At 31.4% G+C, this 14,743-nt stretch overlaps 1 protein-coding gene across 1 annotated transcript in view; it reads left to right on the forward strand.

Annotated features, from left to right (window-relative positions):
* LOC113365696 (ras GTPase-activating protein 1) overlaps window positions 1-14,743 on the forward strand; it is a 58,420-nt gene that overhangs the window by 12,095 nt on the left and 31,582 nt on the right. Inside the window, exons 11-18 of the mRNA XM_026607218.1 lie at window positions 23-207; window positions 302-463; window positions 2,960-3,151; window positions 3,222-3,352; window positions 5,514-5,683; window positions 5,760-5,888; window positions 8,284-8,413; window positions 9,676-9,830. Of these exons, the coding sequence (XP_026463003.1) occupies window positions 23-207; window positions 302-463; window positions 2,960-3,151; window positions 3,222-3,352; window positions 5,514-5,683; window positions 5,760-5,888; window positions 8,284-8,413; window positions 9,676-9,830 (1,254 nt within the window). The remainder of the gene's footprint in view (window positions 1-22; window positions 208-301; window positions 464-2,959; window positions 3,152-3,221; window positions 3,353-5,513; window positions 5,684-5,759; window positions 5,889-8,283; window positions 8,414-9,675; window positions 9,831-14,743) is intronic.

Genomic DNA, 14,743 nt, shown 5'->3' on the forward strand with positions numbered 1-14,743 from the left:
TATATAATATTTTTTTAATTAGGTTCATGAGTCTTTATGGGAGAGACCATTCTGTTTCCAAATGGTCGAAAGAGCTCTACCATGTTTAGCAACTATTACACATTTGTGCTGTTCGACTCAACAACAATACACTGATTGGCTCACAGCCCTTAAACCTCTCTGTGTACCTCAGATATCGAAGGCTCAGGCTAAAGTTCCAAGATTAAGGTAATAATAACAAAAATAATACTAATGACATTTAAATTTACACAGTAGAGAATTTTACCAATCATTATTTTGATGTTTTATATTTTTATTCCAGAGAATTAAGATGTCTTTCCCTCCACATCCTGGATGCTCATCGTCTGCCCTTACGTTTGGTGCCACAACCATACTGCGTTTTGTCGATAAATCAAGTTCGAGTCGCCAGAACCAGAGTCAAGTCTGGACCAGATCCTGTTTGGGACGAAGAATTTATACTCGAGTAAGTATACTGTAAATGATGATAAAAGATAAATCAATCAATCCATTTCCAGAATGGGTTCGATCCAGTTTTGTTTCCCACTTTTCTCGTGCTTTTCTCAGCACTTCTTCAATTTATCTGAAACATTTTGAAGTAAAACTTCTTTAGGCGCGACACGGGTGTAAATCCGTACAAATGCAACGAAAACGCCAACGTGAAGTTGAACACTACTAATAAGACGCAATTATTCGATCTAGTCTGCGAGCAAAACATACTAGCTGTAAGTGGAATTCTGTCTTAAGGCAATTAAGGCATCGTGCCTTAATCCAAATTGCTGGAACTTCCCGTACCAAATTTTTTTTTTTTTTTTAAAACGATTAACATTTTTGAAAAAAAAATTACTTTGAAAAAATAAGTTTTTTGAGAAACTATAAATTGGACAAAAAATTACTTTTTTTTGAAAAAAATTTTTTTTTTAATTTTTTTTTTTGTTTTTTTTTATTTTGAAAAAAATTTTTTTTTTTATTTTGACATATTGTGGAAGATCTGAACTTTCTTTTCAAAGCAATCGTACTGCTTTAACTGCATAGGGATAAAATATAAAGCGCGTAAGCGCCGCGTCGCTGTCTAACGCATAAGCATTGGTACGGAACCCATAGGAATTTCAACAAATTGTATACTTATTGTTAAAATCTCTATAAAATATCTGATAATTTGATGAGCATATGTCTAGTGATCATTTTTGACCGCCAAATGGCTCATTTTTTTACTTTTTCCTCCATATCTCCGAAACCGCTAGACCTACCTTCATAAAAATTTTATCTTGTCAATACAAGTGAAATGTTTTTTGAATTATTCAAATCGGACGCTCCGTTCTCTCAAAAACTGAGTTACCGTTTTCGGCACTTTTTGCCCCGTATCTTCGGAACGGCTAGACCTGCCTTCGCCAAAAACTAATCAGCACGTCTCCCTATCAATACGAATCGAATGTTTTTTGAATTTTTCAAATCGGTTGACCCGTGTTCCCGAAATCGTCGACGAAAATTTGTATCCGCACATACATACACACACGTACATACATACATACATACACACACACACACACATACATACATCCATTTTTTCTAAGGTATGCCAAAATGTTCAGAAACCTCTGAAACGTAAAGATATATAAAAATTTTCATTTTCGATTTTTTTGCGATTACTATAACTTGCCCTACGGGAAGTTAAAAAAAACAAAATGTGTCGACTTTCACTTGAGTTTTGTATTTAGCTCCTAGTCTCTAAACATTTTTTGAAGTAAAACTTCTTTAGGCGCGACATGGGTTAGCAGTATAATTCGTGAGTTAATAAAAATATCTGAATCGGAAGAATATTTTATCCCGTCCCCCATAAATAATTGTAGTGCAAATGATCGCAAATAAATAATGAAACTAAGGAAAAATCTGCGCTGCGTAAGAAATGATAGCTTTGGCTATGTATGTTTTGTGTGTGATAGACTTTGGCTTCAAAGTGACTTAGAAATATCAGATGATGCTCAAAAACAAATTCTTAATAATGGTTTTTGAATATTGATTCAAATAATCAGGTTGGATGTCAAACTTGTCGAAAGATATTAAATTCGGGTAAAATTCCCACTTTGTGTAAATTTAACGCGTTTGTATTTCCACCTATACCAAATTGTCTACCTAAACTAGATACTGTATCTGAAAGGTTAATTTCACCTAGGTTGTGTTTCATGCAAATTAGACGATTGCGACATGCAAATGGACAATTTGGAATGTTTGGCCAAATTATAAATGTGCCTGTTGACGTTGATAATATGGTTAATTTATTACCTCGTAATAGTGATGATGATCATTGCATTAACGTTCACATAAAAAAGCAAATGATACATAGATCAAGCTATGTGCAGAGCTTGATAAATAAAACAAATATAAAAGTATGGCTTCAGTTTGTTAGGCACGACGGATATTACAGCTGTTCAAGGAATGAGATTATATCGTCAGCGAAAAAGTAAAAAAATACAAACAGTAAATGAATGTATGTTAATTTTAATTACATGAAGTTCTTCAAACACAATTGTTACAGGATGAGTTAGTTTGCAAAAGTTAATTATGTTAAACAAACGTTGTTTAACATAATCCACTGTGTGAATGAATATTATAGAATTTATTAATCAGCAATTACTTTAAAACGATCATGTCATATTTCAAGTACGACTTTGATTACATTATTGTTTAAAAATATTATACATATTTTTAATGTAATCATAAATATATAATTTATAATTTATCATTATATAAATGTGTATAATGATTGACGACACTAATAAATGTGTGCATCACGAGTGTTACCATATTACTAATAAACATTCAAAATTTTTATATGATGTATTTATTTTTACTCAACTTAAATTTGCTACGTTATACAGTACGTTACTTCAATCGCGTGTGATCCTTACGCGCACTCTTTTTTTTATTGTGTCGATAATATTTATTTAAATTCCTCCAACAGGGATGTACCATCAGACGTGGTATCGTTCACCATAACAGTTTTAAATCGAGGAAAACGTGGAAAAGACTCAGAAGTTGCAGAATTAGTAGTCGATTTATCAACTTTGGGAAACGGCCAGGAGAGAGAAGATTGGCATCAACTGTCTGGTATTACACCGATAGGCGATTGGGGCAGTTTGAGGTTGAGAACAAGGTAAGGATAACAGATTTTATTTTGTGTGATTTTAGTATTCGGTTTTATTGAAAGTTGATTTTTGTTTTAGGTATTTACATGATCTGATAATGCCTGCAGAAGAGTACAGTCCTTTGCAGCAGATGCTGTTGGAAAGTGGCCTGACGGCTGTTAAGGCTTTGGCTGATTTGTGCCATAATGATAGAGTGCCATTGGCTACAGGTAATAATTTGGATATATATATATATATATATATATATATATATATATATATATATATTATATATATATATATCTACATATATATAAAAATAAGTCGGGTTTTCCTTTCTGACGAAATAACTCCAGAACGCACGAACCGATTTCGACAATTTTGCATTCGTTGGAAAGGTCTCGGGCTCCGCAAGGTTTATAGATATAGAAAATTAGTGGTGCATGGCATCGTGCCCTAATGCAAATTGCTGGAACTTCACGCACCGTAATTAAAATTTCGAGTGAACATTAGTGAGAATTATCAGAATTATGCTTAGTAAAGTCAACGAGCAATTCTTGCCGCAGAGAATAATTATGTACTCGTACTGAATTTCACCATTCAATCAAAAATTGCTGGCGATTTGGTGACATACCAATGATCCGACTGGTCTTCTTCCGTTTGACTTCAAACGACTGCAATTTCCATTTCTCTGCGTTCGCAATAACAAGTCGCAAGGCCAATCGCTTATTGTTTTGCGGGATAAATTTCAATAGATTATTTAGAAAATCATTTTTTTCACATGGCAGTTATACGTTGCCTGTTCACGAGTTGGAAAACCATCCGCTTTGTTTGTGTTAACGTCAGACCAAAAACAAAATATGGTTTACCAAAGAGCACTTCAATGAAACGGATAATTTGCGGTATTCACTTCATTTACTTAGAGAAGTTCAATTAAAAAACACTTCATTTTTGTAATCGAAATAAATTCGTTACTGTTGTATAATAAATCAAATTTTTCCTTTTCAAATATAAAACAAAAAAAATTTTCTTCATCTTTCTCACGAAACCATCTGGTGGCGAAACGGAGTTCGTCGGGTTTGCTAGTTTCTAATAAATAAACTTACGTTTAGTTCACGGAACAACTGTTTAATTTGTTTTATTATTTTCAAGGAGCGGGGTAAAATATTCTTCTAATTCAGGCAATTTTCATTAAATCAAGATTAGTACTACGATGTAACTTTAAAATGTCTATTTATCTATGACGATTTGCTTGTTGGCATCGGTTCGCATACTGACGCCGTTACGCATACAACGACTGATCTCTATTCACATACACGACTACTAATCACAATCGACCCGTATAGAAATATGACAAATATAGAATGACAAATCATTGGCACTCGACTCTTATCTGTCGTAACGCACTTCCCTTGCATTTGTACGGATTTACACCCTAGTCGCGTGTAAAGAAGTTTTACTTCAATATTTTTGATTTTTGGCCCAATACTATAACCTTACCCTACGGGAAGTTAATATATCTGTTATATATCATATTTCATCAAATGAACTATATATATATAAATACTAGTAAACCCGACGAACTCCGTTTCGCCATCAGATGGTTTCGTGAGAAAGATGAAGAAATTTTTTGTTTGTTTTATATTTGAAAAGGAAAAAATTGATTTTATTATACAACAGTAACGAATTTATTTTGATTACAAAAATGAAGTGTTTTTTGGTTGAACTTCTCTAAGTAAATGAAAGTGAATACGCAAATTATCCGTTTCATTGAAGTGCTTTTTGGTAAACCACATATTTTGTTTTTTGGTCTGACGTTAACACAAACAAAGCGGATGGTTTTCCAACTCGTGAACAGGCAACGTATAACTGCCCATGTGAAAAACAATGAATTTCTAAAAATATATCTGAAATTTATCCCGCGAAAACTAAGCGATTGGCCTTGCGACTTGTTATTGCGAACGCAAGGCGAACTGGAAATTGCAAGCGTTTGAAGTCAAACGGAAGACCAGTCGGAATCATTGGTATGTCACCAAATCGCCAGTAATTTTTGATTGAATGGTGAAATTCAGTGCGTGTACATCATTATTCTTTGCGGCAAGAATTGCTCGTTGACTTAACCAAGCATAATTCTGATAATTCTCACTAATGTATTACTTAAAATTTTTAATTACGGTGCATGAAGTTTCAGCAATTTGCTTTAGGGCACGATGCCATGCACAACTAGTTTTCTTAGCTATAAACCTTGCGGAGCCCGAGACCTTTCCAACGAATGCAAAATTGTCGAAATCGGTTCGTGCGTTCTGGAGTTATTTCGTCAGGAAGGAAAACGCGACTTATTTTTATATATATAGAAGATATATCAAAAGACTATGTCTGTCTTTTTCACAGCTTTATTAGGCGTGTTCCGGCATGAAAAACGGGAAACGGAACTGATGCGGGAACTTTTAAATGCGGAAGTCGCCCGAGAGAACGACACCGCCACTTTGTTCCGGGCGGCGACTCTCCCAACTACCTTAATGGACTTGTACATGCGCACCGAGTGCGGAGGATTTCTACACGTAAAATGAAAAAAAAAAAAAAAAAAAAAATAGTAATATTGCAATATAATTCATAACAATATATTTATAATTTTAGGCAGCATTGTCCGAGACTATAACGAGATTGCTGGAGACTAAACAGTCTGCTGAATTGAATCCAACGAAGATGGATTCTCCTGAAGATGCTTGCAGCAATGCCGAGTTTCTGCTTAACGTTCTAGATCAGGTAATATAATAATTGATTTAGTTTGTATATATATATATATATATATATTACGGTAAATGTGTACTCTTGGTGAATGTGCACATTCACCGGTGAATGTACACATTCCCCAAAACGCTAGGTGAATGTGGAGTTCTCAAACAATCAAATTAATTTAAAAAATGGTGTACGTGCGTACTTGGAGCCGTCTCATGAATCAGTTAATAGTTAATAGTAAATATTTGAATAGTAAAGTAGTAATATAGTGGATAGTGAATAGTCAATATTAAATAGTAAATAGTTAATATTAGTTAAATAGTAAATAGTGAATAGTGATAACTGAATAGTTAAATAGTTAGTAGTTGAATAGTGAATAGATATTAGTGAATAGTGAATAGGGATAGTAAAGTAGTAAATATAGTGGATAGTTAATAATTAATAATTAAATAGTGAATAAATTACTAATTAATGTTAGTTAAATAGTAAATAGTGAATAGTGAGAAACTGGAGTAGTTAAATAGTGAATAGTAAGTGAATAGTAATAAGTGAATAGTTATAGTGAATAGTAATAAGTGAATAGTTAATAGTGAATAGTAATAAGTGAATAGTAAAATAGTTAGTAGTGGATAGTGAATAGTTAGTAGTTGGATAGTGAATAGGAATAGTAAAGTAGTATTATAGTGGATAGTGAATAATCAATATTAAATAGTAAATAGTTAATAGTTAATTGTTAGTTAAATAGTAAATAGTGAATAGTGATAACTGAATAGTTAAATAGTTAGTAGTTGAATAGTGAATAGATATTAGTGAATAGTGAATAGGATAGTGAATAGATATTAGTGAATAGTGAATAGGGATAGTAAAGTAGTAATATAGTGGATAGTTAATAATTAATAATAAATAGTGAATAATTACTAATTAATTGTTAGTTAAATAGTAAATAGTGAATAGTGATAACTGAGTAGTTAAATAGTGAATAGTTAATAGTGAATAGTAATAAGTGAATAGTTAATAGTGAATAGTAATAAGTGAATAGTTAATAGTGAATAGTAATAAGTGAATAGCTAAATAGTTAGTAGTTGGATAGTGAATAGTTAGTAGTTGGATAGTGAATAGGAATAGTGAATAATCAATATTAAATAGTAAATAGTTAATAGTTAATTGTTAGTTAAATAGTAAATAGTGAATAGTGATAACTGAATAGTTAAATAGTTAGTAGTTGAATAGTGAATAGATATTAGTGAATAGTGAATAGGGATAGTAAAGTAGTAATATAGTGGATAGTTAATAATTAATAATTAAATAGTGAATAATTACTAATTAATTGTTAGTTAAATAGTAAATAGTGAATAGTGATAACTGAGTAGTTAAATAGTGAATAGTTAATAGTGAATAGTAATAAGTGAATAGTTAATAGTGAATAGTAATAAGTGAATAGTTAATAGTGAATAGTAATAAGTGAATAGTTAAATAGTTAGTAGTTGGATAGTGAATAGTTAGTAGTTGGATAGTGAATAGGAATAGTAAAGTAGTATTATAGTGGATAGTGAATAATCAATATTAAATAGTAAATAGTTAATAGTTAATTGTTAGTTAAATAGTAAATAGTGAAAAGTGATAACTGAATAGTTAAATAGTTAGTAGTTGGATAGTGAATAGTCAATAGTGAATAGTAATAAGTGAATAGTGAATTTAGAATAGTTAAATAGTGAATAATGAATAGTTACATTGTGAATAGTTAATAGTTAAATAGTTATAAGTATATAGTTACTAGTTAAAAAGTAACTAGTTAAATAGTAAATAATCAACTAGTTAATGGTGAATAGTAAATAGTAAATAGTGAATAGTGAATAGTGATAACTAAATAGTTTAATAGTTAAAAGTTAAACAGATGAATAATAAATAGTGAATAGTTAATAGTAAATAATGAATAGTAATAACTAAATAGTTAAATAGTAAATAGTGAATAGTTATTAATAAATAGTGAATTAAGAATAGTTGAATTGTGGATAGTTCATAGTGAATAGTTAATAGTGAATAGTTGAATAGTAAAATAGTGAATAGTTAATAATAAATAGTGAATAGATAATAGCAAATAGTTAATAGTTATCAGTAAATGGTTAATAGTTTATAGTTAATAGTTAATAAATAAATTATTAATTGATAAATAATTAATAGTTAATAGTGAATAATAAATAATGGATATTAATATGCGTATGACTAAATTAAATATTATAAATATATACCCGCACGTGCGTGAGTTGAACTCACATTCGCCAAATGAGCCGGTGAATGTGCACATTCGCCGAAATATTCACATTTACCGTAACATATATACATGTATATATACATATATAATATATATATATATATATATATATATATATATACATTACAATATAATTTATATTTGTTCTAGATTACCTTGAGCATATTCACTTCTCCGGATTCATGTCCTCGAACAGTTCGTTACATTTGTGGCTGTTTGCAGAGGGCTGTGAATGCAAAGTGGCCCCACGAAAGATTAGTCAGAACTCGAGTTGTTTCAGGTCAGGCAATATGCAATAACACTCTTTGTAAAAATGAAAAAAAAGATAGTCATTGAAATTATTAACTTCCCGTAGGGTAAGTTATTGTAATGGGCCGAAAATCGAAATTGAAAATTTTTACATTTCTCGACGTTTTGAAGGTTTCTGAACGTTTTGGCATACCTCAGAAAAAATGGATGTGTGTGTGTGGTGTGTATGTGTGTGTGTGTGTGTGTATGTATGTATGGATACAAATTTCCAGTCACGTTTTCGGGCGCACGGATCACCCGATTTGAATGGTTCAAAAAACATTCGATTCCTATTGATAGGGAGATGTGCTGATTAGTTTTTGGCAAAGGCAGGTCCAGCCGTTACGGAGATACGGAGCATATAGTGCAGAAAATACAAATCGAGTTTTTGAGAGAACGGAGCATCCGATTTGAATGATCTGAAAAACATTCAATTAGTAATGATTGGGAGAAGTGTTTATTAGCTTTTGGCAATGGCAGGCCCAGCCATTTCGAAGATACGGAGCTAAATATGCAACAAATGGCAGTTTTTGAGAGAACTAAGCGTCCAATTTTAATGATTCAAAAAACTTTCAGCTTGTTTTAACAAAATAATTGATTTTGGAAAAAAAAAATTTGTATCATTTTTTTTTTTGTATATCGAAAATAATTCAGATTTTGTTTTTAATTCTGACTATAGTTCTAATATACTTTTATTTCAACTTTGCAATTCAGTTTATATAATTCTTATAAATATTCGACAATGTTACAATATTAATAATAATCTATTTGAAAACAGTCAGTATTCCTCGAACATTTCGTTACGGTACGGGAAGTTCCAGCAATTTGCCTTAAGGCACGATGCCATACACCCCACTAGTTTCAGTTATTAGGTTATGAATTTTGTGTATAATAAATGAATATTGAAATTATATATACATTCTAAATATTGTGTTTAACAAATACATTGATCACTGGCACTCTTATTTCTTAAAGGAGCATTTATAATTATTATTACTAATTGAACTATATCAGATCTCTTATCATTGATTGATTTGAAAGATATTTGTGTTGATTTAAAAGATATTTGTGGCGAATGTCACTTTTTAAAATCAACTTAGCATATAATGTTGTAAAAGTATTATATTGTTTCAATGTTGAAAGCTAAAGTATGTTTGATCAGCTGATGTGAATAAAATCTTGTATGCGTATTCTAATATTCAATAGTGTAAATATTTCTATGAAATTGTTAAAATATATTGGAATTTTTTTCAGGTTTTATTTTTCTGAGACTCCTCTGTCCTGCATTATTAAATCCTCGTCAATTTGGCCTGGTCAGCGAAACTCCACCGCATCATTCCACCAGATCCCTCATTATGGTCGCCAAATGTTTGCAGAATTTGGCAAATCTTGTCGAATTTGGCGGAAAGGTAAATAAAAATTGCATTTCTAATCAGAGCCAATTACAGTTAATTCTAGAAATTCTATCTTCTCTCCAATTACAGTTAATTCTAGAATTAACGCTTTTGTAAAAGAGTATAACAGTGTGAATATATATTATCATGGTGTTATACTTATTATTCCATATTGTGGACCAGAAAAAAATATATTCAGCCTGAGGGAATAATTTCTTGATAGAAGGGTTTTGATTAACAATTTTGCGATAAAATAATGACTGATAAAAAGGACTTTAAATAATGTTGGATTAAAGAGGCTTTGAATTAAACTGTTTTAGTAAAGGTAGTTGTATTCACATATACACATTGTTTTTAGAAAGCAAAGTAATTTTTTAACTTCCCGTAGGGTAGTTATAGTAATGGGCCGAAAATCGAAAATGAAAATTTTTGCATTTCTCGACGTTTTCAAGGTTTCTGAACATTTTTAAGGGGCATACCTCAGAAACCAAATGAATGTGTGTGTGTGTGTTTTGTATGTCCGCATTTTAGATAGGGAGATGTGCTGATTAGTTTTTGGCAAAGGCAGGTCCAGCCGTTACGGAGATACAGAGCAAAGAGTGCAGAAAATACAAATCGAGTTTTTGAGAGAACGGATCATCCGATTTGTATGATCCAAAAAACATTCAGTTCGTAATGACGGGGAAAAATAGTTCTTAGTTTTTTGCAAAGGTAGGCTCAGCGGTTTCGGGGATACAGAGCTAAATGTTAAAAAAATAGCAGTTTTTGAGAGAACTAAGCGTCCGATTTAAATGATTCAAAGAACTTTCTGCTTGTTTCAACAAAATAATTGCATTTGGAAAAAAAAATTGTTTCTAATTTTTTTTTTTTCCAAAAATATTTTTATAATTTTGGATTAAAAATTCAAAAAATTACTCATGCTAAGCACAGTCTAAGCGCCACTCTGGTGCGAATATTTACCCAAGTGCGTTTAGACTGTTTATTACGTTTTAGACTGGCTGTATACAGTATAAGTGAAAATGTCGCACAGAATTATTTGCAAATGCGTTTAGACTGTGACGGGAGCACTTTTTCAATTTTGTACAAATTAGGCAAGTGACTATATTTGACGATGAAATGACGATTGTTAATGTTCTGGAGATAAATTAATTTATGATTTACATTTGATTTGCTAAGATATAACAAGATAGCAAAAATAATAAAAGTTACAGTATTTGTAATAATATATTTGAAAACGTTTAAAATTTCTCGAATATTTCATTGCGGTACGGGAAATTCCAGCAATTTGCCTTAAACGATGCACGATATTTATATGATAATTGCAGTTTTATCAGTAACACATAACACAATAGATAAAATACCACTTACCTTTACATTTCTATACACAGAAACAATATAACAAATAATTCATAATAGTTGAATAGAATATATATTTGATATCATATAAATATCATGCAAAAAATTTATTAAATTTATAAATATATATGTAAATTAAATTTCTATTTTTAACTTCCCGTAGGGTAAAAGTTATAGTAATCGCAAAAAATCGAAAATGAAAATTTTTATATATCTTCACGTTTCAAACATTTCTGAACATTTTGGCATACCTTAGAAAAAATGGATGTATGTGTGTGTGTTTATGTGTGTGCGGATACAAATTTTCGTTGACGATTTCGGGAACACGGTTCAACCGATTTGAATAATTCAAAAAACATTCGATTCGTATTGATAAGGAGACCTCCTGATTAGTTTTTGGCGAAGGCAGGTCCGAAGATACGGTGCAAAAAGTGCCAAAAACGGTAACTCAGTTTTTAAGAGAACGGAGCGTCCGATTTGAATAAATCAAAACACATTTTACTTGTATTGACAAGGTGAAGAACCGATCAAATTTTCAAAAAGGCAGGTCTAGCGGTTTCGGAGATCTAATGAAAAAAGTAAAAAAAAACTAGTTGGTTTGATATTTAGCCTTGAGGCAAATTACATGAACTTCCCGATATGTGTAAATAATCGACTTGATCAAAAAAAATGGTAAATAATATACTTCATCAATCTACTTTAAAAAAAAACGATAAAATTTAGCAAAGTTGACGAATTTTTAAATAAACTACTTGTTGTAAGGCCGTAATATTACAGTAAGTTCTATAAGACTATGATGTATATCGACAAAAAAAGTTCATGAAAATCGGCTAAATTTTTTTTTTAACAGTTAATTACAAGAAAACGGCTCGGTAGTAGATTTTCACCTAAAACTAATCAGTATCATTCCCACCAATATCTTTCGAACAGTTTTGATTTTTCAAAATCGGTTCGGTAGGATGAGCTAAATGTGGACGAAAATTTAACACTTTTTTTCAACATTTAATTACATGAAAACGGCTCGGTAGATTTCACATAAAATTAATCAGCATCATTCCCAAATGATATCTTTCGAACAGTTTTTGATTTTTCAAAATCGGTTCGGTAGGATGAGCTTAAATGTGGACGACGAAATTTTAACACTTTTATTCAACAGTTAATTACAGAAAACGGCTCGGTAGATTTTCACCTAAAATTAATCAGCATCATTCCCAATGATATCTTTCGAACAGTTTTGATTTTTCAAAATCGGTTCGGTAGGATGAGCTTAAATGTGGACGAAAATTTAACACTTTTTTTCAACAGTTAATTACAAGAAAAACGGCTCGGTAGATTTTCACCTAAAATTAATCAGCATCATTCCCAACTGATATCTTTCGAATAGTTTTTGATTTTTAAAATCGGTTCGGTAGGATGAGCTTAAATGTGACGAAAATTTAACTATTTTTTTCAACAGTTAATTACAAAGAAAACAGCTCGGTAGATTTCACCTAAAATTAATCAGCATCATTCCCAAATGATATCTTTCGAACAGTTTTGATTTTTCAAAATCGGTTCGGTAGGATGAGCTTAAATGTGGACGAAAATTTAGCACTTTTTTTCAACAGTTAATTACAGAAAACGGCTCGGTAGATTTTCACCTAAAATTAATCAGCATCATTCCAAATGATATCTTTCGAATAGTTTTTGATTTTTCAAAATCGGTTCGGTAGGATGAGCTTAAATGTGGACGAAAATTTTAGCACTTTTTTTCAACAGTTAATTACAAGAAACGGGCTAGGTAGATTTTCACCTAAAATTAATCAGCATCATTCCCAAATGATATCTTTCGAATAGTTTTTGATTTTTCAAAATCGGTTCGGAGGATGAGCTTAAATGTGGACGAAAATTTAACACTTTTTTTCAACAGTTAATTACAAGAAAACAGCTCGGTAGATTTTTCACCTAAATTAATCAGCATCATTCCCAAATGATATCTTTCGAACAGTTTTTGATTTTTCAAAATCGGTTCGGTAGGATGAGCTTAAATGTGGACGAAAAATTTAGAACTTTTTTCAAACAGTTAATTACAAGAAAACGGCTCGGTAGATTTTCACCTAAAAATAATCAGCATCATTCCCAAATGATATCTTTCGAACAGTTTTTGATTTTTTAAAATCGGTTCGGTAGGATGAGCTTAAATGTGGACGAAAAGTTTAACACTTTTTTTCAAATTGCAAAGAAACGGCTTGGCAGATCGTCACACAAAACTGACAAACGAAAGTCCTCACCAAAATACATCAAATAGCTTTTAAATTTCTAAATCGGCTCAGGCGTTTTTGGAGAAAACGTCGATCAAATGTCTAGCTTTGACAAATGCCAAAAAAACAATACCAATTTTTGCAAACTTTGACGAATTTTTAAAGCTGAACCTGTTGTCGTAGGGCCGTAATATTTTAGTATGATCTAGAAGACTTGGTATCTACCGTCAAAATAATAATCATAAAAATCGTCGAATTTTTTTTTTAAAAACTTTATTACAAGAAAACGGCCCGGCCGATCTCTACCAAAACTAATCAGCACGATTCCCAACCAATATCTTTCGAACGGTTTTTTGAATTTTCAAAATCGATTCATAACTGCGGGCTAAAACGTGGACGAAAGACTTTTCACTTCTCTGCTATTTACGAAGAAACGGCTCGGCCGATCGTCGCACAAAACTGACAAACAATAGTCCTCATCGAGGATACATCGAATGGCTTTTTAAATTTTTGAAATCGGTCCAGCCGTTTTTGAGAGAAAACGGCGATTTACGGCAAAAAATCTGTTGGTGCACACGCACACAACACACACACACACACACACACACACACACACACACATACTTTTTCCAAATTTGATCTCATTCGATTCAGAATGGCTTGAAACGTCGAGAAAACATAAAATTAGCGAATCGGATTTTTTGATGAAAACATAAACTTCTCCTTCGGGAAGTTAAAATGTCATTTGGCGGTCAAAAAAGATCATTAGACATATGCACATCAAATTATCAGATATTTTATAGAGATTTTAATAATAAGTATAATTTTGGTTTACATTCCTATGGGTTCCGTACCAATGTTTACGCGTTAGACGGCGACGCGGCGCTTACGCGCTTTGATATTTTTATGCAGTTAAAGCAATACGATTGCTTTAAAAAAAAGTTTAGATCTTCCAAAATATGTCAAATAAAAAAAAAAAAATTTTCCAAAATAAATTGAAAAAAAAAAAATTATAATTTTTTTTTTTTAAAAAAAAAGTAATTATTTGTCCAATGTATAGTTTCTCAAACATCTTATTTTTTTTAAGTAAATTTTTTCAAAAATGTTAATTGTTTTTAAAAAAGTAATAATTTCTAGTACGGGAAGTTTCAGCAATTTGCCTCAAGGCACGATGCCTTAATTGCCTTAAGACAGAATTCCACTTACAGCTAGTTTGATTTTTTTTTTCAAGGAACCTTACATGGAAGTAGTAAATCCGTTCATTTTGAAAAACAAAGAACGAATGGTCGTGTTCCTCGATCAGCTATCAGCGATTGGCGATCCGAATCATCC

This window comes from Ctenocephalides felis, unplaced genomic scaffold (genome assembly GCF_003426905.1).
Source record: "Ctenocephalides felis isolate EL2017-DRISC unplaced genomic scaffold, ASM342690v1 CF-g0.4_SCAFFOLD_01170, whole genome shotgun sequence".
Classification (NCBI taxonomy): Eukaryota; Metazoa; Arthropoda; class Insecta; order Siphonaptera; family Pulicidae; genus Ctenocephalides; species Ctenocephalides felis.